The 25,746-nt window shown below is 35.2% G+C and overlaps 1 protein-coding gene across 4 annotated transcripts in view; it reads right to left on the reverse strand.

The window, feature by feature from the left end:
• LOC114178647 (AP-1 complex subunit gamma-2-like) overlaps positions 1-25,746 on the reverse strand; it is a 43,522-nt gene that overhangs the window by 12,874 nt on the left and 4,902 nt on the right. For 3 of the 4 annotated variants that reach the window (XM_028064665.2, XM_085671542.1, XM_028064664.2), the window contains exons 4-12: positions 15,385-15,558; positions 13,162-13,341; positions 10,415-10,569; positions 6,139-6,229; positions 5,868-6,031; positions 5,326-5,380; positions 4,820-4,942; positions 4,632-4,727; positions 2,750-2,877 (exon numbers count right to left, since the gene is read on the reverse strand). In XM_028064665.2, coding sequence (XP_027920466.2) covers positions 2,750-2,877; positions 4,632-4,727; positions 4,820-4,942; positions 5,326-5,380; positions 5,868-6,031; positions 6,139-6,229; positions 10,415-10,569; positions 13,162-13,341; positions 15,385-15,558 — 1,166 coding nt within the window. The remainder of the gene's footprint in view (positions 1-2,749; positions 2,878-4,631; positions 4,728-4,819; positions 4,943-5,325; positions 5,381-5,867; positions 6,032-6,138; positions 6,230-10,414; positions 10,570-13,161; positions 13,342-15,384; positions 15,559-25,746) is intronic. The other variant, XM_085671543.1, reaches the window with a different exon arrangement.

Here is a 25,746-nt window from a genome sequence, read left to right on the forward strand (position 1 = left end):
TTGATAGCCCTATGGACTCAAATCAAAAGTTAACAAGAGATCAAGGTGAACTTTTCTCAAATCAAAAGAGATATAGAAGGTTGGTTGGAAAACTCATCTACCTTACTATAACAAGACCTGATCTTTCTTATCCAGTGGGAGTTGTAAGTCAATTTATGCAAAATCCCCACATTGATCATTGGAATGTTGTGATTCGCATTCTCAGATATGTAAAAGGGAACCCAGGACAAGGATTGTTGTACGAGAACAAGAGAAGTACTCAAGTTGTAGCGTATTGTGATGCAGATTGGGCTGGTTGTCCAATTGATAGAAGATCTACCACATGGTATTGTGTATTCCTTGGAGGGAACCTTGTTTCTTGTAAAAGTAAGAAACAAAGTGTTGTTGCTCGATCTAGTGCAGAGGCGGAATATCGATCTATGGCTCTAGCTACATGTGAACTAGTGTGGATTAAACAACACCTTCAAGAGTTGAAATTTTGTGAAAATGAGCAGATGAAGTTATGTTGTGACAATCAAGCAGCCCTTCACATTGCCTCCAATCCGGTGTTTCATGAGAGAACAAAGCATATACAAACTGATTTTCATTTTGTTAGAGAGAAATTACTATCCAAGGATCTTGTTACTGAGTTTGTCGGCTCTAATGAACAACTTGCAGACATTCTAACTAAATCTTTAAAAGGGCCTAGAATTCAATTTATATGAGCATATGATCTATATGCTCCAGCTTGAGGGGGAGTGTTGAAATGTAATGTTTTTTTATTATCATGTATGGGATCCTTTCTTTAGGGTTAGGGTTAGGACTGATGACTCTTTGTATTATGCCTATTTTTTCTTATATAAACAATGGTAAAACAGTAACAGTGATAGTTTTTCACTGTTTCATTTCTCTAAAACCTCTTCAAGTGAAGGGTTCACTCAAACTTATGGAGTATATTATTTGGAGACTTTTGCCCTGATTGCTAAGATGAATATGGTCAGAGTAATATTGCTGCTAGCAGCATATCATGATAGGGTCCCACAACAGTTTGATGTGAAGTGTTGAATATAGAGAAAATAGGGTTTAAGATCAATCTCCCTTGTATATAAATCACACATAGGGTAATCTATTTATAATAGAGAGAGATACAACTAAAAAGAGTAACTGAAAATAAATATAGAGTAAATAGAAGATATTGTTTGAAATTGTGATTAACAATATCAAACAATATCTAACATGAAGAAAGAAATATACATGGAGTTACCTCTTGGTTATGATGAACAGGTTGCTATTGGAACAGTTTGCAAGCTAAAAAAGGCTCTACATGGGATAAAAAAATCCCTAAGAGCATGGTTTGGAAGAGTCATTAGAGTCATGACAAGTTTGGGCTATAAAGAAAGTCAAGGTGATCACACTCTATTTATCAAACATTCAGTTTCAGGGGGAGTTACAATATTAATGGTGTATGTGGATGATATTATAGTAATTGGGGACGATAAAAGGGAGCAAGAAAAGTTAAGTCAATGCCTTGTTGCAAAATTTGAGATTAAGACACTAGGGAGACTGAAATATTTTTTGGGAATTGAAATGGCCCATTCTAAAAAAAGAATCTTCATATCTCAACAAAAATACATTACTGACTTGCTCAAAGAAACAGGTAAGATAGCTTGCAAACCAGCAAATACTCCCGTTGATCCAAATACAAAGTTAGGAAGTGCAAGTGCAAAGGAGGATATTGCAGTGGATATGGAAACGTATCCAAGACTTGTGGGCAGGCTTATTTACTTGTACCCCACAAGGCCAAACATGGCGTTTGTTGTTAGTCTAGTTAGTTAGTTTATGCACCAACCAAACGAAGCACATTTACGAGCTGCCCTTAGAATTGTTCAAAATCTAAAAGGGACCCTAGGAAGAGGAATTTTGTTTAGACGAAACAAGAGTGTAAGTATTGAAGCATATACAGATGCAGATTATGCTGGGTCAGTTGTGGATAGGAAATCAACTACTGGATAATGCACCTTCCTTGGTGGAAACTTGGTGATTTGGAAGAGCAAAAAACAAAATGTGGTGGCTAGATCAAGTGCTGAAGTAGAATTTAGAGCAATGGCTCAAGGAGAATATGTGAACTTCTATGGCTAACGACTATATTGGAAGACTTGGAGATAAGGTGGGATGAACCTATGAAGTTATATTATGACAATAAATTTGCATTTGGTATAGCCCACAATTTGGTGCAGCATGATAGAACCAAACACATTAAAGTGAATAGATATTTCATCAAAGAAAAGCTAGACAGTGGCTTGATTTACACTCCATACGTGTGCACTCAAAATCAAATTGCAGATATTCTCACAAAGGGTTTGAACTGTATCAACTTTGAAAGAATTATACCCAAGGTGGGAATGGAAAACATTTATTCACCCGCTTGAAGGGGAGTGTCAAAATTGTTACTTAATGTATTTTAGAAAAGTTTAAATTTTATTCTGCTGATTAATTGTTGTTAAGACTAGGATTTGTCTCCCTAGAATTAGTTGATTAATATTTCCATAATTGCTCACAGGCTTGTGTACATAAAGGTCCAATGACCTAATTATTCCTTATCAGAAATAAAATATTCTTCCTTCCAAAGTTTAGAGTGAGGGAAGTGTGTATTTAACATATAGGGAACAACAATAAAATACTGGCATGTCTTAGGAGAAAAGAGTGTAATTTACTATTTTAAGTAAATGTGATAGATATCTACAACCAAATCAACAGAGGAATATCATACTCTGAACAAGAAGGAAACCGTGAAGATAGCTTCAATAGGGCAACCAAAGTCATTGCTTTTGTGGTAATATCCAATGAGTGGCGTTTTAAAGCCATCTCTACAACATGCACAACATCTGATTCAGTCACCTGCTTGCATGAAACAAATGAAGGATGAAAATTTAGAAAAAAAAAACAATAAGATGAGAATGTAATGAAAGATAAATCCCCTAGAATTTCCTAGGCGCTACAATATACATTATAGGCAATGCGTCTTACACACATCAATAGCCAATAGTCCAATCATTTTTAAACTAAGCTACATTTCTTTCATGAAGAAAGGAAAAGACACATCGAGAACTCCGTAACTGGCTCATCGGGAAAAATAATTCAAGCCACTTACAAATTGATAGATAGGTACATTTATTTATATCTGAAAAGCTAAGAAAGTAACTAAAAGTTAGTTAGATCTAAGTAGCAAACACATAACAAACTAAGCAACTAATATCGAATTGACTAACAGGTTAGTTTGTGCAGAGAAAAGAATATTCTAATTCCTCTACAGTTGTACAAGCAAGAAAAGATATAAGGACTAAAACTATACACCAATAACCAACCCCATGAAAGCTCCGAGGGAGTGAGGAGAAGGCCCTGATTCCATCAATCGAGCTTGAAACGCAAAACACTGAATCTAGTTGGAGAAAGAGCTTAGGTGAGAATGTTGGAACATTGATCACTACATGAAGAAGCTTATATTATCTCAAAACACAACAAGAGTGGTGTGAGAAACTTGAAGTTCTCATAATAATGTCTGACTCCAAGCAACTAGCAGTCATATGAGCCAAGCTTCTACATTCTACTGAAATACTAGATCTAGCAACAACCATTTGCTTTTCGGACCACCAAGACAAGAAATCAGGTCCAAAATATTGAAGCATCTGAAGCAAATCTCCAATCATCCAGATCTGATGCCCAATCTACAACACATGTATGGAGCAAGTAGAAAATGATGACCGTAGTTAAGAGTTCCTTTAATATGTCTTAGATTCCCTTTTTACAACAACTCAGTGTTCTATAAGATTGGGACACAAAGTGGCATATCTGGTTTAGAAAAACTCATTTCAAGACAAGTTATAGTAGCATTTCTATTGTGAATAGCGGTATATTATTAGGACAAAAATATTTTCAATATCTCCATAGTGATTAGCAAAAATATTTTTAGGATCTTCCTATTCATTTCAACGTATTTTTATTTCCTTATTTTAAAGAATTTGATTATTACAATTAGAGATAAAATGTAATTAGTATGAATGTTATTAATAAAATAATACCAGTGTTGCCACATTAACATACACTACCAGTGTTGCTCGCCAGAACTATTGAAATTAGCAATGGACCAAAAAGTTATGCCCCTCGCCAGCGATCACAATGCCAACAATTGCATCGTCATTAGATTTGCCACACATCGTCACACACTACCACCAATATTGACACATGCGCCTTGTTCTGGTAAAGCCCACTAGCCTCAAAGATAAACAGGGTCATTGGAACCTCCTGAGCACATTCGAAGTGGTGGTCATGTCTCATTTGGCTCCAAATTGGGTAGATCCAACTCTTTTGTTCTTTTGTCGAACAGGTTCTCTTTGTTACGTCTCTGTTTTGTGATTTTGTTTTTCAATGTCTGATATGAAAGCCTATAAGGAGGAACTTGAGATATCCTTCGTAAGAATCTCCACATTCATTCCAGCAGATTTTATTTGCTCTTTTAGGAATGTCCTCGTTACAAATAAAGGACTTGCGAATGTAATTAGCATGATTGTAATTAATAAAATATTCTGTTATTCCCTCTCACTATTCAAGTTAAATATTATGTACAACATTTCAAGAAGAAACCATTCACTCACCTTTATGGGATCTTCTACATCAAGCATTCCGACATTGTTGATTAAGAAGTCACCATACTCTCCAATGCACCACACTGCAACGCGAACAAGAGTTTCCTGATGAAAGATATTAAGCAATGAAATTAAATCAATTGCAGTAAAAGAAAATCAAAAGCATAAACAGAGTTTGTGAAAGCAGAAAAAAGCACCTGTTCAGCTGACCTCTGAAATGCCTTGTATAATGCTCTTACTGTATATCCATGAAGTTCAGAAGCATTGCTTATCACAACAATTAAGGCATGCCATACTTCATCTTTCACAAAGTTCCCAGCCTACTAGTATAGCATAAAGATCACAATTTGCACTAGATGTGTAACTGAATAAAATGACTTAATATGGACACTACAAGTATCAAAATAAAAATCACAACAAAAAAATACATCAAATTTATGTAGTGGTACAAATACATGAAATTAGTAGTACAAAATTATCCTTGTGCAAACATTAAATGTTAAAAACCCATGTGACAACATAACAAGCTGTCACAGCAATCATTTTTTCCCTGATTGCAGCATGCCAATTGTAGCGATAAGAAAAAACCTGAACTATAATAAAGAAAAAAAATACTAATTAATACCATAATAAACTAGAATTGATCAGTTTTTCCACATCGAGATGTTAATTCACCACAAAAGTTTGTTTCTTATATTCATACCTCAGACAGAACCTTGAGCATTTGATCAATGTACCAGATCTTCTCTGAGGAATACCTGAAGAACAAATAAGTAAATACTAATAAACCAAATACTTTTACAAATGTGGGGCAAAAGATTGTAGTTACAACTTCTAAACTGAGGAAGGCGAACATATATAATGCCTATGTGAAATCTAGCACATTGCTCTTTTTTAGCAAAAAGAAATGAAAAGGATGAAACTGCCCAAAATCTGCAAGGTCAAATAAGATGCTTATTACTGTTAGTGTTACCCAGAAAAAGTTTATGATGTTTCTAATAATAATTAATAATTAACAATAATAAAACCTATTCCACAAAACAAACCATCTTAAAATATTGACATGTCATGATGTGCCAAAAAATCATTTCATGACAACAAATAAATATTAAAACACATAATTCTAATACACAGGCAACTCTAGCTTGCTAACCCCACCACAAAAAAACACGCGAAGAATACAAATGATAAAAATAATACGAGTTCACTCAAGAAGGAATACCATTGTGAACCTATATGACTCACTTTGAAACTATTGAACAAATTTTTTCAGTAAGGTCTACCCTGAAATCTTGATCACTGACTTCCAGATAGTCTACTAGCTCCTTTGTTAAGGACTTCACATTAGTTTCATTCACCAGAATACAAACAAGTTCAAGGGCTCTTCTCCGAATTGAAGCATCAGAATCCTAAACCAAAAAGTCAATTCACTACCTTATCATATTGCAAAAGAAAGCTTAGTTTCACCATTAAATAGGAAGAAATAGGATGAAAAATATGCTCAATTAATAAATACCTTTATACATTCCAGAATCGTTGCTCGATGCCTCTGCACTGCCTGAACATCCGCAATGACAACCTTAATCAACATGTTTAATCCCACGTATCTGAAGGGATAAGTTTGAAGATTCCAATTCACTTCAATAATGAATACAACAAGAAAAAGCAAAAAATTACAAAGTTCTTTAAAAAATAATGGAGGGAATAAATATAAAGCCTAGAGAATCAATGAATAGCATTAATATAACTGAATACCAATCATGTCAAAACAGTACTTTAAAACGTTAGATCTTAGTAAGTTGGAAAATATGTAAAGGTAATAATTAGGGATATTCGCCATCATTAGTCATTATTAGGTTTCCTTATACTACTACACTTGAAATGATTATAATTAAAGGATTTACTTGTGTAATTAAACACACAATTCACAACGGCAGAGAAATCCTTTATGGTATCATAGAGCTAGGTTTCCTTTTCCCTTCGCAACACTATTCACACGACCACTACGAGTCTTTATTCAACGCCTTCAGCCCTCCTTTCTCCAACAAGCACACACCACCAAAGTTGGTGTCCTTCTCAGATCAGTGCATGAAATTGTTTTCTGATATTAGAAGTTTAAAGAGGAGAGAGAGAGAGAAGAAAAGGCAATTTTGTATTGATTATTTCTATCTAATGAAAAACAAGGGTCCTCTTTCTATAGTATTAGAATAATATAGTTGAGAGTTGATTTTAATCAACTTGTTTTAAGTCAGTTCTCTGAGTTCTGTACTACAATGTATTTTCTACTATTATGTGCAGTTTCATATGTTACAGTTGTAAGGTTATCTTAATATTAACGGAAACCAGTGTCTTATAAATAGTTTATCATATACATGCCTTAAGTGATTTTTGAGATTAATGAAATAGTCCTATTCATTGTTCATCTTCCCTCTCTGCTCCAGTTCTCTAACATGGTAACTAGAGCTTTTTCTCCACCTATCCTAGTTACTTGATGATTGTTGCTTCAATTGTTCTGCTTCCGCATTAGTTCAATGTGAGTTTCATTCATCGATTGCGTTCGTTGTTCGAGTTCCTTGGTGTGTGAATTCGTTCGTTGTCAACTGCGCTGGCGGATTCTATTTGTTCGGTTTGTTTGACTTCGTCATTTCGTCGTTTGTGCTCTCCTTCCCTTTTCACTTTGTTCACGTTTGTCTCAGCTAGTGATTGTTCCTCATCTCGTTCGCGTAGTCGTTGCGTTTTATTCTTTCGCACCGATTTGTGCTAAATTGTTTTCGATTTATGTGTGCTCGTCAGTCTTCTTTAATTGGCGATTTCTTCTTTGTCTGCCCTCGTATTCGTGCTTTTTGCTTGCACTGTTTTTTATTGATTGCTTGGTACTTTTCTCATGGCTTCGCCTTCGTTCCCTACTTTCATAGCTGAAAAGTTTGATGATTCAAATTACTTGTACGTGAGACAATATGTTGAACCAGTAATTAAATCACACAAATTGCAATGATTTGTTGTTAATCGTGTGGTTCCTACACGTTATCTCACGGAATCTGATCATCTGGTTTGTGTTGTCAAACCTGAATATGACACCTAGGAGGTTCAAAATCAGACTCTTCTTGTCTAGTTGCAGTTTACTCTTTCTCAGTCTGTTATGTCCAAAGTGCTCAGTTGTAAGATTCATGAGTATTTCAACCTTCAAACCAAGTCTCATGCCAGACAATTACGTATAGAGCTGTTAAACTTGATTCAAGGTAAAGACAACACTTCATGGATACCAAATTCTGGTGTTGGTTTCTATGTCACTTGTGAGCCTCTAAATATTAAACAAAAGAAAGAATTTGATGGACCGGACCAAATTTTCATTGGCAATGGTGCAGCTTTGAGCATCTCCAGTGTTGGCTCCTCTTTGTTTGTCTCTCCTTATGACTCTATTGTCTTGTTTCAGTTAAATCATTTGTTGCATGTTTCGTCCATTACCAAAATCTCATTAAGTGTCTGTTAATTTGCAAAGGATAATTCTATTTTTTGGGTTTCATTTTGATAAGTGTCTTGTTACATCTTAGGGAACGAATAAGGTCCTTCTTCATGGAGTTGTCGACCCTGATGGACTCTACTCATTCACTAATGTTCATCATTTTCCTCATCCATCCATAGTCAAGCTAGCATGAGAAGAGATTCAACGATGGTAAAGGCCATAAGAGTCACATCCGGTGTCAATCAATCATCTATCCTAAACTTCGATCTGGTCAAAAAACATAATCTTTATCAAAAGACATGAAACAATCAAAGGAACTAGTGAGAAGACTAATGGGTAATAAATTAAATAGAGATCCAAGGAGACAAAAGAACATTGTCAGTGGAAAATGAAGATAAAAGATGAGTAGTACCAACACCATGAGGGAAGGCTCGAGAACCATTGGTCATGGTGACAAATGGTAAAAAAAGCCCTAGAGTTGAGAACCTAAGGATCGAGAGAGGTGGACTGAGTGAGACCAACAAATAAAGGGCCTATGTGTGTATAGTAGTGGAACCAGACATTCGATGATGTTCATCATACCTTTTCATGAACTCATGGAAGATCGCAGGTGAATCAAAACTTTCAGATGAAGTGGAGTCTGAAGCAAAAGATGGAGATGGCACAATTTGGGCAACAACATCAAATCAAACAAGACGACCATGCAAGGCAAATCAAACATTTGAGTTGACTCTTGACAAGTATGCAAGAACGGTTGTTATCATCATGCTAAGATACCAATTTTGATGAATCACAAGTGGAGATAGAATAGTTCCTATGTTAATTATATTATTTTTACATATTCTTTTCTATTTAGGCTTAAGCCCACATTCTCATTATTATAAATACATTACCCTATGTGTATTTTCTACACAAGGGAGATTAATCATATACCTAGTTTTAATATATTAAATATGATATCAGAGTCGTGCGTTAGAGTCTGTCCTAGAGAAATTTGATATTTGTCGGGTCCATTGTTCCACTCACTATCGAGCCACTATCGGACCATTCATTAATGTCTAGTCTTACGCTCGAAATGTATATACCTCGGCTTGAGGAGGGAGTGTTGGAAGTCCCACATCTCTTAGAGATAAGGCCAGTTTAAAGCATATCAATGGGTGCAAGCCTCACCTTACAAGCCGGTTTTGTAGGGTTGAATTAGGATTTAAAGTCAACTTCTTAACAACAACATTCAAGAAATTTTGTCAAAGATCCTAAAGATTTTGAGTGTCATTTGTGTACAATCGTAGAGTCTGAGACCCCAAAACGTGTCTCATGGGTACGAAATATTTGTCTAAGGATTGATAGTTGACTTGAGAACACTATAGAGATGAGAATCACTATAAGACTAGCGAGAGCGGTCTTTTTCATCCATGGAGGTTGTTGTTTGAGTAAGATGATCAACATAATTTTACTCCTTAAGCGAAAGCTTGCCTAAGTGTCACAAGTCTAACTTGTTAATGGACAGGGAACATTGACATAATTAGTAAAAATGGAAGAATCAGACCGAGAACCACTACGAGAAGCCATTGCACATTGGAGAGAGAAAAACAACTTCGTGCGACAAAAATGTACTAAAATAAGGTGAGAAAGGTCAATTGGCCTCCAATCCTATAAACTAGACCAAATTGCGAAAGAAGACAGCAAGCTGAGACTGGCACCAGTGATTGATGCCAAAAAGGATGTCCGACATGGCACCATGGGTGGTGGCTAGCAAACTAGCTAGAAGGACACACTAACAAGAATGAGGGAGTGTCACTGCTCTGTTGGATGTGGGACTGATGGATCAGTGATCAACTTTCAAAGGAGATCCCATCCCTGATGTCATCGGGAGGAATTACAATTGCAATGGAAAAAGTGCTGACAAAAGAGGCTGGAATCGAAATGAAACACAATTGTGGAAAAATCTTACACCAATGAACAACGGGTCCCCTGGGAAGGCACACGTCTAATCTAGGCTTTACATAGCGTGTTGAGATATATGGTGAAGAGAAAAAAATAATCTCTCTCTATATGTCTATCCGAGGATAATATATATATATATATATATATATATATATATATATATATATATATAAAAGTGTATGAAATACAAACGAGATATGAAGAAGATACCAAGATATCATAGGATCATGTATATATAAGTCTATCAAATACAAAGAAGATAACAAGAGATGGGCCCATATATTAGTTACACTTAATAGCCTTAATTAAAATAAAAACATGATGTTGTACAACTATGATCTCCTTATTTACATTTTTTATAGAAAAAGCTTACATAGAAACAAACCTGATATTGTTGTCTCGGTGCGACAAGAACTTTCCTAGAATATTAATGGCAAGAACCCGTAAGCCACCACTATCTTGAATGCTCATTATTGTTTGAACACACTCATATAAGATGGCATTGCCAATGGTTTTATTTGACTCAATCTTTGTAGCCACCTAAAAGAAATATCAATTTAAATAAATGACCATAAATTAAGAGAGGAAAAAAACTTGGCTGGTTGTAATAAGCAATAGTAAATGTGGTGAGGCGAAGTGTCATAAACAACGTATTTGGCTTGAGTCACGAGGAAAGGGAGATTTGCTCCAATGACAAACTACAGCCAAAATCCCTTTTTTTCCTGTTAATTCCCTATTCCACTCTAATCTTATGCATTCCAAGCGAACATGCATAACTCATGCTTAGAAACAATGGCAGATATGGGATTGGGGATTGAATTCAGGTTTAGGGATTTCAAGTTCTCTGTTAAAGTAGTGAAAATTAGGTATAGGGTTAATTTCCCTTGTAGAATATATATATATATATATATATATATATATATATATATATATATATATATATATATATATATATATAGAGTAATATATTTATAATGAACAATAATAAAGAAAATATGAGCTAAGCTCATACACATAATATTGTAACTAACATAAGATATTGTAACTAACAATATGTTAACAATATCTAACATTCTCGATCAATTATAAGGGATTTCATATGTTTATTGTTTGCACTCAAATCATTTTGTTTGACAAAAACCACAACAAAAGAGCACATAGGTTGCCACATCATCAACCTTTGTAATGGTGTTAATAGATAGGGACAAGAACTAGAGTGTTAGTTATATGATTTGGTTGCATTAATTAGGGAAATATAAATATGATATGATTTGATTATATTATATTAGATAGGAAGATATGATATGGTTTGATTATACTAAATAGGGAAATATTTGTGAAAATAATTCCCGTTTATAGTTATCGAGTTTATTCCTATCCCTTTTTCATTATAAATTAGAGTACTTGCGTAGACAAGACGAACAACTCCAACCAACCTCCCTCTAACCAGATTTTCAAAAATTTAGAGGACTAAAAAGGGCAAAAGAAAAATTGGAGGACTAAAATAAGTCCAAGTTTAAGGGATTATTAACATATTTAAGTCTATTTTAAATACTTGATTCCTTAAAATATGCTTTTAGAACTTATTACATGGACCCAAATTAACTATATGGCTTACTGTTTTATAGCTTCCCTAAAATGTGCTTTTGTATTGTTCAGTGAGCAATCATGGAATTATTATAAATACCACACTAGTTTCTGTAGCTTTCTATTAATCATGATTTTCCCAGCCACATTTAAAGTTAAGATTATTGAACTTTCAAATAAATTCCTGTTAAAATGTGATAAAAAAAAAATCAAGCTTTTGAAAAGCCAAAACCAACTATTAAAGCATAAAACCATTTTAAAGGCCAAAATTCTTAGTTCTTTTATTTTAAAAACCGCTTTAGGCTTCTGACCGATCATATAACCAGTTTTTAAAAAGTAGAATCAGTTTTATAAAACCAAATGCAGTTATGAGAAAATATGAGATGGTTTTGATATAAAATGCAATTGACACATATGGTTAAGGTTAGGTCATATGTTGTCAGTAGGATATTAAATGTTCTACTACAAATTGTTAGAAGCTAGTAGAAGATTTTAGAGATTTTTGTGTAATTATTACTTTAGGATTAGAGTTTTCTACATATAGACGCTGATATATTATTTCAAATGAATCAATTTGAATAAATAACTTCTTTTTTTCATATTAATTCTTTCAAGTTCATATATGGTTACTATATAGGAGTACCTTGAGATAGCAATATGATTTACAGAAGTCAAATGCTTCTTCCTTGGAGAGTGCAGATATAGAGTGACCAAAAATATCTAGTCTAGTGCAGAAGTAGTGGCAGGCCCGCTACTATGCCACCACAAAGGCGCTGTAGCCTACTATTTAAAACCCTGTTTCTAAAGCATCCATTTCCTCAAGAACAAAGTTCTCCCTCTTTCATCCTTTAGAGCTTCAAAGACTTTTTGAAATTTAAATATTATCCATTCTGTAACAAAAGCTCTAGGAAACAAACTAGCAGCATACTAAACTTTCACTTTCGAAAAAAGAAAGAAAAGAAAATAAATTAAATATGAATTTAATTCTAAAATAGGAAATAGATTTAATGATTTAACAGCAGAGCCAAAAAGGAACAAAGAGAGACATGAGAATTAAGAAATAGCAAAGAAAAAATGTAGCAAAGAGGGAGAAAGCATTGGATGCTTTGCGATCTGATCTATACTCCTCAAAATTCACAAGACTTGATGCCGATTGCATCTAAAATTTTGAACAAAAAAAAAGTATAAAACCAAACAATGCTAAAATAAGACTTCGATCCTTAGAAACACTGGGCATTCTGAATTTCTCTTGTTCCTTGTTCAATCTAGTTTTTTCAAACTTCACAAAGATCTGGTCATTATCCAAAACAACAAGGAAACAAAAAGTTTCCTTTCATTCCTTTATTAACACACTTGCATTAGTTTGTCTTGGCACGTAAGGCAAAATAATTTGCTTTTATCGAATTGAATACAAGTCGGAAATTTTCCGAACAACGTATACAATTTTCAACAAGATTATTAACAGAACAACACCGAAATGCCATTTTCAATCATTTCTGCAGTACAAACAAAATATAAACCATAAAATTGACATTGAACACTGACCTGAGCAAGTATGTCATTCATAGAATCACTAGCATCTGCATCACCTTCACCCAATACCCGCAACAGTCTAAGCAATCTGATATGCAGAAAAGGGTCCATGAAACCAGCAACATCATACTCTGGTGAATAAGGATTATTTGCTAAATCCTTTAGAACTCTGACCAAACCATCCGTGCATTTCTACAATAATTTTTCAAATTGTATCTTAATACAACAAAATTTGACCTAGGCCAAATAAATTTGTAGCAAAAATTACAAATAAAACACCCTAAGATGAAACATAATGTAAAGTTGTGCATATGAGCCTAGTTTGCATGGGCTTACATAAATAAATAATTCATAGAATTTGAGCTTAGGACCGAACTCAACTGCAAAAGACTAACTTGTAAGATGAAGATTGTACAAGCCTTATAAGCACGAACTTAGCCTGCATCTAGTTTTTTATTGGACTAGGCACATATCTATAGTCATATGGAATCACAACTACCTAAATATAATTGACATCTTAATTGGCTCCATTATATGACACTTCACTCAGCCTTTCTTTTTGGTCAGCCCCACTTTATGTAGCCCCTTCTTGCAAGCAATTTGAATAGGTTGCACTTAAGGTAGATTAGGACTGGCGACAATTAAGGGAACTTTCAACGTATCCATGGCCATAGGCCAAGAGAATCCCCAAGCAAGTGGCCCAACAAATTATCTAAGACAGACCCCCATTCCCATTTTAACATATGATCTTAGTTTCAAACTCAATCCTACAAAATTGACTTATAAAGTGAGGATTATTCAAGTCTTATAAATTTTATTATATTGGTAATAAGTTTGATATACGATTTATATGAACTTGCTTACAATTTATATGTACCTTCTTGAGGGGTAGTGTTAGATCTAACGGCCTTTGGCCCATCTCTTTGTACTTTCCTATTTATAAACGTATAAAACTATGTGTTCTACACAAATTAGGGATTGAGTGTATCCCTCTCTCTTTTATTTCAAAAGCTATAAATAGTTATCTCCTCTTTATAAATCACTTTTTGGTATATAAAATTGAGAGAATTATTTTAGAGCATTGTCTCTTTTGTGAGAGTGATTCTCATTATTTGAGTCTTATTTTCATATCACGGGATTCTAGTGGGTATTTTCTCATGTGTCGTTGAAGTGGTGTATTCTTCCATGTCATAAGTCTTCACCACATTTTCCTTTTATTGTGTTCGGTTCATGTGTTCCTAAGTTTCTATGTTACACTTAGTCTGATTCTTATAGCCTCATAGCAATCTTAATCCATATCTGTTCTTGTGTTGATAAAATCATTAATTCAAGCCTTTCATGGATTCAATTTATTACTTAAGGAAAGGATGAGATTCTAATTTGATCTACTTTTCTTCCTATTATATTCTAATCCAGTTGCAAAACCCAACCAGCCAGCAGTGCAACCTAACCTGTTGCAAAAGCCACCCACTTTGTTCCAAAACCACACAAGGTGTACGGTGACCACACTTCCACAACTCATGTAGTGATTCATGATAACAAACAATTCACCAATGTAATTCATTTTTTCCCACTATTGGAATCACATTAAATTGCTTGAATCTTATCATGAATAGATAAATACCTAAATTGACCCTGAAAGATTAGTACATTGACTGATAGGCCCTTGATTAAATTTTCATGTAAATAGGCCCTTGAAAGATTCAATTGTTTGCACTAAGTCCCTCGTATCCAAGGTAAAGAAAAGTTGAATCTTCGGATCAAATATTAAACTTCTCTTTATATTTGATATGAAAGACTTGTATGGAAGTAGATGAATTTTTAATTACCCATTTACATGCAAACAAATGAATCTTTCAAAGGTTCATTTATAGACAAATTTTAAGTAGGGATCTAGCAGTCACCGCACTCATCTTTCCGGATCAATTTGGGTATTTAATTTATTACATACTGACTACAATGATTAAAAGTGAAAATAAAACATTTTCTAAAACTAAACAAACCTTAAAATTCTTATAACGAACTATCATTAAGTAAAATAAAAAATGTATTTTGTGTTTAACTATCTCGGAGCAACAAGATTGAGAATTAGTGTATCCATGTAGATACTGCAGTACAGAATGATTTTGGTGTGCTAAGTTTATAGTGGATAAAATTACTACATTTAATCTAACTAGTAGGTGGAGGAAAATACATTAGCTAAGAGAAATAATTATAAGAAAGACTGAAAAACACCTTTCTAACATGCTCAAGAGCTTCTGAGCTAATTTTGCACAAATCTGTACAAAGCTGAACCCCTGTGATCAAAACTCCATGATGTTTCTCCCTTAGTAAGGCAGTAGCAGGGCCAACAAAATTTTCGGCCAAGTCTGGAACTTTCTTTATGATTCTTGCAGAGCACAATGCTGCCTATATAACAGTGAGTATACAGCTTATCAAAATGAACAATAAAAACTTAAAAAAAAAATTGGGAAAGGTGTTGCCTATAACTCAGAACTCCATATTAAATTACAACATAACTAGAATTATTAAGCAAATGGGAGGCAGACTTCTACTCAAAATAATAATAATAATAATAATAATAATAATAATAATAATAGTAGTTGTAGTAGAAACATCCAAAAACACATTGAACAAAGTTGGCACTTGAATGGGGATAAAATTGATGTCCAAAACCAACTAAGATGTCATGATCTCAAAACACTGAAACTACCTTTGGTATTATAAGATAATAAAATAATACATAAATATATACCAACAACCAAGCTCTCAGAAGTTGAGGTTAGTTACGTGAATTAATTGATGCTATTGAGCTCTACAAGAAAACTAAAATTTAGTGATTCATTGAACAGGAATTTAGCAGTGGTTTCTCTTCAAGTTTCTCAATGGCTTCCACTAACGCTTTGAATTGGACTATCTCCCACTTCTCCCATTGGAGCCTTTGTTGTCTTCCTGTCCTCAGTAGGTGGGTGGTGATACTTGAAAATTATATTTGTAATGTCATAAAGGTATAGAACAGGACACCATATATATATATATATGGTAAGTGTTATCATTTAATACAACACATTGAAAGAATATATTATACTCCGCATATAGTTAGTCATTCGAACATAAAGCATCATAGTTGATGTACCTTAAAAACTACTCCCTGAAAAATAAAATATATTTGAAAATTTGTTACTTATCAAACAAAATATTCCTTGGGAGTATTGCAATTTTTCAATTATTTAGGGATCCTCTAGGAGATCTCTCCTTTCAGGCCCGAGTTTAGAATTAATTTGTGCAAGGAAGGAGACAACAACAAAAAACTATTCAGAGTACATTCAAGGAAGGGCAAAAAGATTATACTCCACTCTGTGGGTCATCAAAAAATGACTAATGAAATCACCAAATAGTTCTAATGTTATATACAGACATACATATATAAACAATTCTTTAGTTCTTTACTTTAATATAAGTTAATATATTCATTTATGTTTTATGACATTACTTAAGATTAAAACCGGAAAATATACGATTAGAGGGCTTAAAAGACCCCTCTCACTTTCTTCTATTTATAATGAAAATCTGATACAGGAATACCGCTGAAATAGTTATTTCAGCTAGTGTAGTCAGTAGGACTTAAGTAGAGAGTTGAGTGTTGAGTTATCTATAATCATTATACCTAGCGGTCTAGGCCAGTCTCTTAGCTTTCCATCTTCCTATTGTACCAGCTATTATTCAATATAAATATATGAAGATGAGAAGGATCTTTTGAAACCTTCTGAAAATATATTTCTCAGTTTTAATCTCAAGTTGGTACCAAAGCAGCTTGATCCTGCTCTGGTTTCCATCTCTTCTTGTCCGACAGCACTTGTCATTGTTGCTCGCAACTGTCCAGCTTCATTTGCTACTATCTAGTTCTGTTTGTAGCTGTCCAACGTGTCAATCTCTCTTCCTTGACATTTTCGCCACCGTTCGTCACTGTCCGCAGTCGACTGCCGTCTTCGGCCACCTTAGTTTTTGCCGGAAACCACTGGATTTGGAGCGCCTCTCCGAGTGACAGCCACCCCCGCCGATGCTGGAACCAAAATCCCATCCACGCGCCGCCACACGCCTCGCCTTTGTTAGTTGTGAATAGGCACATGTAGTCCACATGTTGTCGTCTGCTGCTCGGAACGTGATTCCGCCACCTCCATAGCTTTCGCCGAAACCTCCTCTCCCTGTTCTGCCCCTTGAAACTCCATTTCTGTGAAGTCCAAAGTCGCCCCTTGTGAAAATCACTCTAGGGCTTTCGTTTTTTCTTCCTGTTTTCACACATTCTCGCTAGTTTCTGTTGTTTTTCGTCAAATAATGGCCACCGGAAGTGCTATCTCATTTTCTGGAAGTCCTTGCATTACTTCCGAGAAACTGAATGGCCAAAATTATCTATCTTGGTGTGGTTTCTTGATCAAGGTCATCACGACCACCTTGAGAAAGATAGAAGCCATGTACCTTCTAAGAAAGTTGAACAATGGAAACAGGCAGATTTCCAGCTATGTGCTATACTATGGCAATCAGTGGAACCAAGACTTTTGATGTCCCTCAGAGCCTTCAAAACCTGTCATTCCTTTTGGAAGAGGGCTCAGAATATCTATGCCAATGATATCCAATGCCTTTATGATTCGGCAAACAAGTTGGCTTCTCTGAAAATGACCAACCATGATATGATCTCCTTCATGAATAAAGCCCAATCAGCTGTGGAAGAACTGCGGATGTTCTTAGAAGTCGACTCTTTAGATGAAATGAAGAAGAAGTTTGACAAGTATTATATGGTGATGATCCTTCGCGCTATTCATCCAGACTTTAATCATATTAGATATCAACTTTTGACCTATCATGAGATCCCTTCCATGGATACCTTGATCACACGCATGGTTCGTGTCCCAACGCCTCAAACTTAGGAAGCTCTTGCTCTAGTGGAACCATCTGTCATGGTCGCCACTCAAGGTAGAGGAGGCGGACGTGGAGGTCACGGGCGTCCTCAGTGCATATATTGTAAAAGGATGGGTCTCACCCAGGAAAATTGTTACTTCTTTCATGGTTTTTCTTCCAAAACAGCCAATGTCTGTCAGGCAAAAACTACTGAATCCAAGTTCACTGAGGATGAGTATCAAGAATATCTACGACAAGTCAACAGCTTGGCACAATCATCTTAAGCTCCAAGTACATCAACAGCTTGCCTCTTTCAATCCATGGAAGGTCAAAATTCATGGGTAATTGACTCTAGTGCTTCTGATCACATATCTGGTAATACCTCCTTATTCTCAACCATTTACTTTCAAGAAAAACAACATTTCATAACCTTTGCCAATGGCTCTAGAACTTTCTCAAAGGGAGTGAGCCAATTTTACATGTCTCCTTCCCTAAACCTAAAATTTGTCCTATTTGTTCCTAATTGTCCTTTCAATTTAATTTCCTTAAGTTAGCTAACCAAAACCTTAAATTGTTCAATAACCTTTGATAACAAATCTTTTGTTATACAGGAGCGTGCTTCGGGGAGACGGATTGGAGAAGGATGTTTGCACAAGTATTCCTTAATTGAGGAATTCCAGCAACATCATTTCTTGCAATGACTATATCATCAACATAGATGATTAGATAAACACATTTCCCAAGAGGGTATTCCAATAAAAAACTGAATGATCTGCTTCAGTGGGTTTGAGCCCAAAAGTTTGAACTACTAAGCTGAATTAACTAAACCAAGCACGTGAAGATTGTTTGAGACCATAGAGAGAGTGACGCAACTAGAATATTTTACTAGACTCCTCCTGAGCAACAAACCCAGGAGGTTGTTCCATGTATACCTCCTATGCAAGGTCGTCGTGAAGAAAGGCAATTTTGATATCCAATTGATGGAGGGGCCAATGACGAATTGCTGCCACGGCAAAGAAGAGGCGAATAGTAGTAATCTTGGTCACGGGAGATAATGTATCAAACAATATCTAACAATTATAATTGAGGCCAAAAACTTGAGTATACCCTTTTGCAACTAATCGGGCCTTAAGACGATCAATCGCATCATTAAGACCAACTTTAATGGTATAACCCATCGACATCTAACAGTCTTTTTTCCAGATGGAAGGGACACTAACTCCTAAGTATTACTGGTCAAGAGCCTGCATTTCTGCAATCATGGGTTGTCGCCATCCAGGATGATCAAGTGCTTCCTTCACATCTTCGGGAATAGTAACAGAAGACACTAAGGATAAAAAGAAACAACAGGGAAGCGTCAATCGGTGATAGCTAAGAAAATTATAGATAGGATAAGGATTTCGAGGAGAACAAGTACCTTTCTAAGTGCAATGGGACAACCAAAATTATCTTCATTAGGAGACATGGTATTGAGCGACGATGGAGAAGGATCTAAAGTGGGGGATTCACCATTATCTTGGAGAACTAGACTATCCACCAGGATCCTGTGTCAGATGATATCAATATGTGGAGATGGTAGTTTCAGAGGACCTTGATTAAGACTTGGAGTGACAAGGACATGGGAAATACTAGACTCAGATAGGAATAAGAAGGATCTGTTGTATGACATGAACATCTAAAACAGATGGAGAGTAAGGAGTTTGTTCAAATAATGTAATATTGGCAGACATGTACTATTTCATGGTTTCAGAAGAGTAACACCGATACCCCTTTTGAATTCATGAATAGAGGAAGACACATTTGATAGTGCGAGCAGAAAGCTTGTCTAAACCATGGAGAAATATCATGAACAAAACATACACAACCAAAAACTCGAGGAGAAATCTAAAGGAGAGGATTATCTAAAAACAGAATGGAGAAATGGACCTTATGATTGAGGGAGAGGGATGGCATTTTGTTAATAAGAAAACATGCAGTTAAGATGGCATCTCTCAAGTGATGGACAGGAAGATGGACACCAAGCAAAAAAGGTACTAGCAGTTTCAACCAAGTGTCTATTTTCCTTTCTGCTATACAATTTTGATGTGGTGTATGAGGACAAGTGGATTGATGGAATATACCATGTGAACTCAAAACGACAGAAAAATCATACTAGAAGTACTCTTTGGCATTTTCACTTCTTAGGAATTTGATTATGTGACCGAATTGATTTTAGATTTCATTTAAAAAAGATGTGAAGATGGATAACAATTCAAAATGGTCTTTCATAAGATAAACCCAAGTACTTCTTAAATATTCATTCATGAATGTAACAAAATACCTAAAACTAAAGATCCGACTTCCAAGAACAACCTCAGTTCTTCCACAGCTGATTGGGCTTCACTCATGCAGAAGACCATATCATGGTTTGTCATTTTGAGTGATTCATGTTTGTTGGCAGAATCGTAGAGACACTGGATAACATTGGCACAAATGTTTTGAGTTTTCTTCCAAAATGAGTGGCATGTTTTGAAAGCTCTAAGAGACCTAAGAAATCTCGGTTCCATGGACTGCCACAACAAGGCACACAGAGGGAAATCGGCTTGTTTCCATTGTTCATATTTTTCAGCTGGTTTCATCTTGCTCAAGGTGATCATGATAACCTTGGCCAAGGAACCACAATTCAACAGTTGCAGTCCACATTAGATAATTTTGTCCATTTAGCTTCTCAAAACTAATAAGGGGCTTCCAGAGAATGAAATAGGATTTTCAATGGCCTTTATTTGACAAAAAAAGCAAGAAACTAGCGAGAATGTGTGAAAGTAGTAAGAAAAAATGAAAGCTTTAGGGGATTTTTCACAAGGTGTGACTTTCAACCATGTTGGAACATAATCAAAACAGGGACAGCAACGTCTAGCGCATCGACATGATGGAGTTCTGATGAGCAGAAGGCGGCAGGTTGTGATCACGCGCCTAGCAACAACAGGCAAAAATTGGGTGCGTGGGGCATGTGGATGAGAACTTGTCTCCGACACTAGTGGGGTTGGCCATCGCTTAAAAAGACGCTCCAGATCCAAGGGTCACCGGCAAAAACTCCTGTGGCCGGCAACGGTCGCCGGCAGCAGACGGAAAAAACAGTGTCGGAGATGACACAAACAGGCAGAGCGGGACCGACCCGCTCTGATACCAACTTAAGATTAAAACCGGAAAATATATGATTAGAGGGCTTAAATAATCCCTCTCACTTACTTTTATTTATAATGAAAATCTGATACAAGGATACATAGAAGACTAAGGGACTGCCCTAGAATCCTAGGTGTAGAACTAGATATGGCTATATGATGTTTCCAACACTCTACACCCTATACTTAAGGTTAATGATAGTACATAAATGTAATAATTATAACAACATTGAAATAATAATTTAATATGTTCATTTATGTTTTATGGCATTGAAATAAACTTTAATTTGTTGCTAGACATTTTTAGTTTTTGATAACTTATCTTTATATATACTCTACAATATTAAGATCATTTTTAAGGTCTATAGGAGGGATTAACAACGGTAGAGATTGAGGGAGTAATTAAGAGGTAGGAATGGGTTGGATCAGACGTTCATGTATGTATCATTTATACAAACTAAAAAGAAATTTTTATTTGTTTTGGCAATTGTATTTTTTTTCCTAACATATCACTTAAATATGTGTCGATGTATGTCTTCTAGTTATTTTCCTTTCGAAAATGATTGGGTAGGCTAAAGTGGTCCCTTCATCAACTCTAAAACATACCTGGGGAATTTATGTGTGAAACATAAAATTATAAATCATACAAAAGATGGACCCAAGTAATTTTAGTACGGCACAAGAACCTCTTGTATGTGTATCCAATATCAATTTAAAAAGAACAATACATTTTTTCTACATTACAATAATGAGGTCACGAGACCTATAAAGACATGAGCCTGTTGTTTATTTTAGGAAATATAGAATTAATTCTAAATCCATGTCGTTATGGGATTGTTTTCAAATTCATAATCTTAGTTTTAACAGCAAGATACACTTGTAATAAAGATTAAAAGTCTAGCAAGGATAAAATAAAAAACTTTCTAAAATACATAATGAGCAGCACAATTCTGACACCCCCCCACCCCTAGTTAGTAAGTTTTCTTCATTCCCAGCTTGGATATAATTTTTTCAATGTTCATTCAATTTAGTCATTTGGTGAGTATGTCTGCAAGTTGATTTTGAGTGGACACATATGGGGTGCTAATCAAGCCATTGTTTAGCTTTTCCTTGATAAAATGTCTACCCACCTCAATATATTAAATTCTATCAGGTTGCACTCAGTTGTGAGTTATACTAATTACAGATTTATTATGACAATATAACCAAGTTCATCCCACTTCATCTTTAGGATTTCGAATATAATCTTCAGACATAAAAGTTCACATATTCCTTGGGTCATTGCTCGAAATTCCGCTTCAATGCTTGATTTGATTACTAAATTTGTTTTCTGCTCCTCTAAGTCACTAGGTTTCCACCAAGGAAGGTACAATATCTAGTAATTGATATCCTATCCACAACTGACCTCGCACGGCTTGCATCCATATATGTTTTAGTACTCTTATTTCGTTTAAATAAAATTCCTCTTCCTACAATTTCTTTTAAAAACTAAACAATTTTAGGAGCAGCTTGTAAATGAGCCTCCTTTGGTTGGTGCATAAATTGGCTTACTAGACTCATAGCAAAATCAATGTTTGGCCTACTGTAAGATAAGTAAATAAGTATTGCAACAAGTCTTTCATACATTTCATTGTCCACTACAAAATCCTCCTTTGCACTTCTTAACTTCATGTTTGGATCAATTGGAGTACTAGTTGGTTTGTAGGCTTCTTCCATGTTTCTTTAAGCAAATCAACAACATACTTTTGTTGAGATAGGAAGTTTCCCTTTTTGGAATGAGTCACTTCAATTCCTAAAAAATATTTAAGTCTTCCTACTGTCTTAATCTCAAATTTTGTGGCAAGACATGGACTTTAACATTTGTTGTTCCTTTTTGTCATCCTCAATTTCTATAATATCATCAACATACGCTAGCAATATTTTTACTCCCCCTAAAACTGAATGCTTGATGAATAGGCTATGATTCCCTTGACTTTGTTTATAACCCATATTTATCATGACCTTGGTGAGTCTAGCAAACCATGCTCCAGAAAATTGTTTCAGCCCACAAAAACCTTTTATAACTAGCAAATAGTTCATTAGATACCCTTTAAAGCCTGGGGTAGCTCCATATATATTTCTTTATCAAGTTCTCAGTGTAGAAATGCATTCTTCACATCAAGTTGTGCAAATCCCAATCATGATTTGTTGCTAATGACAATATTACTCTGATTGTGTTCACCTTAGCAACTAGGCAAAATGTCTCCAAATAATCCACTCCATGGGTTTGAGTGAATCCTTTGGCCACAAATCATGCCTTATAACATTCAATAGACCCATCAGCCAAATATTCACTAGTTATACCCATTTACACCTCACTGGGTTTTTTTCTAGTTGGTAAGGTGATAAGTTCCCAAGTCCTATTCTTATTTAACATCTCCATTTCCGAATCTAAGGCTTATTTCCATTTCCTATCAGATAATGCTTTAGATATAAAGGAATTTGTGGTTATAAATTTAGGTTCGTGAGAAAGGTTTATGTGTAAGGGATAATTTTTCAAAGGACTGGAAATTTGATAGATGGTAAAGTGGATGGGTTTCTTTTGGGTTCATGTTTTCATTCCCTTTCTAAGGGCAATCAGATGCTCAAGGTTTTGCTCCACCTATGCTTCTAAATTTTCATATACAAACTCATTACAATTACAAAAATTTATAGGATTAGAAATAGTTACCTCACATAATGGTGGTAGGTTGGATTCTTTGGTATGGACAGATTTTGGAATGACCTTTTCTCTCCTTGAATAAACCATATTTTTCTCAAATTTTCAACCCCCATTAGTTGCGGACTTAGGTGGAAATTGAGGTGCAGATTCAAGTGTAGGTTCGGGTGTAGCTTTTGTAGGTCCAAGAGGTTTAAGTGTAGGCTCAAATGTCATATTTGGAAGCCTGAGAGACTCATCTTCCTCTCTTATATTCTCCCCTTTAAGATGAGGTTGCTTGAAGTAGTTCTCTTATTCATTGAAGGTGATAGTTAACACAAAATTTTTTGGATGGTGGATGATAGTATTAATCCCTTTTGCCTAGTTGAGTTGAGTATCTTACAAAACCACATTTGACAGTCCTAGGATCCAGTTTTTCCCTTCCTTTACTATGAACACACGCAAAGGATCCACACCCAAATATTCAAGGTTGAAATTTATATATAGGATCTATGTATAGGTAGAATGAGGATAGGAGTTCCATTAGACTCTTTGATAAGTGAGATATAAGAAAAGAAAGACTCATAAACATTGAGCTTTAAGGTGTTATGTTGAAGGCAGCATCAGGTCTTTTATATGGGCAACTTATACCTCAGTGAGAGTGAATCTCCCGAGTTTATCTACTAAAAAAATTCCAATAGTATCAGAGTTAATGGTCTTGGTGTTCGACTCAAATAGAGAAAATTATGTCTAGTTGTGATAAGAGCCAACAATAGGTAGGGTTAGAGGCGAAATGTATTAGGATAAATGGGTGGGACAAGTATATCTTATTGTGGTAAAAACCCATTATAAAAAAAAACAATTCACAGCTGAGGAGGGACTATTAGGAATCCAAGTGTTAGATTGATCGCCTCAAAGCTCGAGTTGTAGCCAAAGGCTACACACAAATTTTTGAATTGGATTATGGTGATACTTTCTCTCTAGTAGCAATGATGGCTTTTGTCTGCTTATTTCTAGCCATGACTTCTCTTCAACAATGGTCTCTTTATCAACTAGATGTCAAAAATGATTTCCTCAATGGAGATTTGCAGGAAGAAATTTATATGGAACAACCTTTCGGATTTGTTGCTCGGGAGGAGTCTTTTGGATTAGTGTGTCGTCTTCGCAAATCTTTATATGGCCTTAAACAGTCTCCTAGGGCCTGGTTTGGAAAGTTTAGCAACGTTGTTCAACAATTTGGTATTACTTGAAGTGAGGCAGATCATTCGGTCTTTTACCGTCACTTAAGTGTTGGATGTGTCTATTTGATAGTATATGTTGATGATATTGTTCTTACAGGCAATGACCACCATGGCATCTTCCAGATGAAACAACACATTTGTCACCATTTTCAAACCAAAGATCTTGACAAACTCTAATATTTCTTGAGTATTGAGGTAGCACAATCCAACGATAGTATTGTTATATCTCAAAGGAAGTATAATTTGGAAAGTTTTGAGGAAATTGGGTTGATGAATTCAAAACCTATTGACAAACTCAAACTCCTACCAAATCAAGGGGAGCCTATTTCAGATCCTTAGCAGTATAGAAGATTTGTTGAAAAATTAAATTATCTTACAGTTACTTATCCTAACATTTCCTTTGCAGTCAGTGTGGTGAGCCAATTTCTTAATTCTCCATGTCAAGATCATTGGAACGCAATCATTCATATATTAAAGTACACTAAAGGATCTCCTGGAAAATGTTTGTTATATGGTTTCAATAAACCATACAAAAGTTGTTTGTTATTCAAATGCTGATTGGCCAAGATCTCTTTCTGATAGAGCTCTACTTTCGCGTATTGTGTCTCCATTGGTGATAACT

The sequence above is a fragment of the Vigna unguiculata genome, chromosome 3 (assembly GCF_037176805.1).
Source record: "Vigna unguiculata cultivar grain cowpea cultivar isolate G323 ecotype 2 chromosome 3, ASM3717680v1, whole genome shotgun sequence".
NCBI classification, from domain to species: Eukaryota; Viridiplantae; Streptophyta; class Magnoliopsida; order Fabales; family Fabaceae; genus Vigna; species Vigna unguiculata.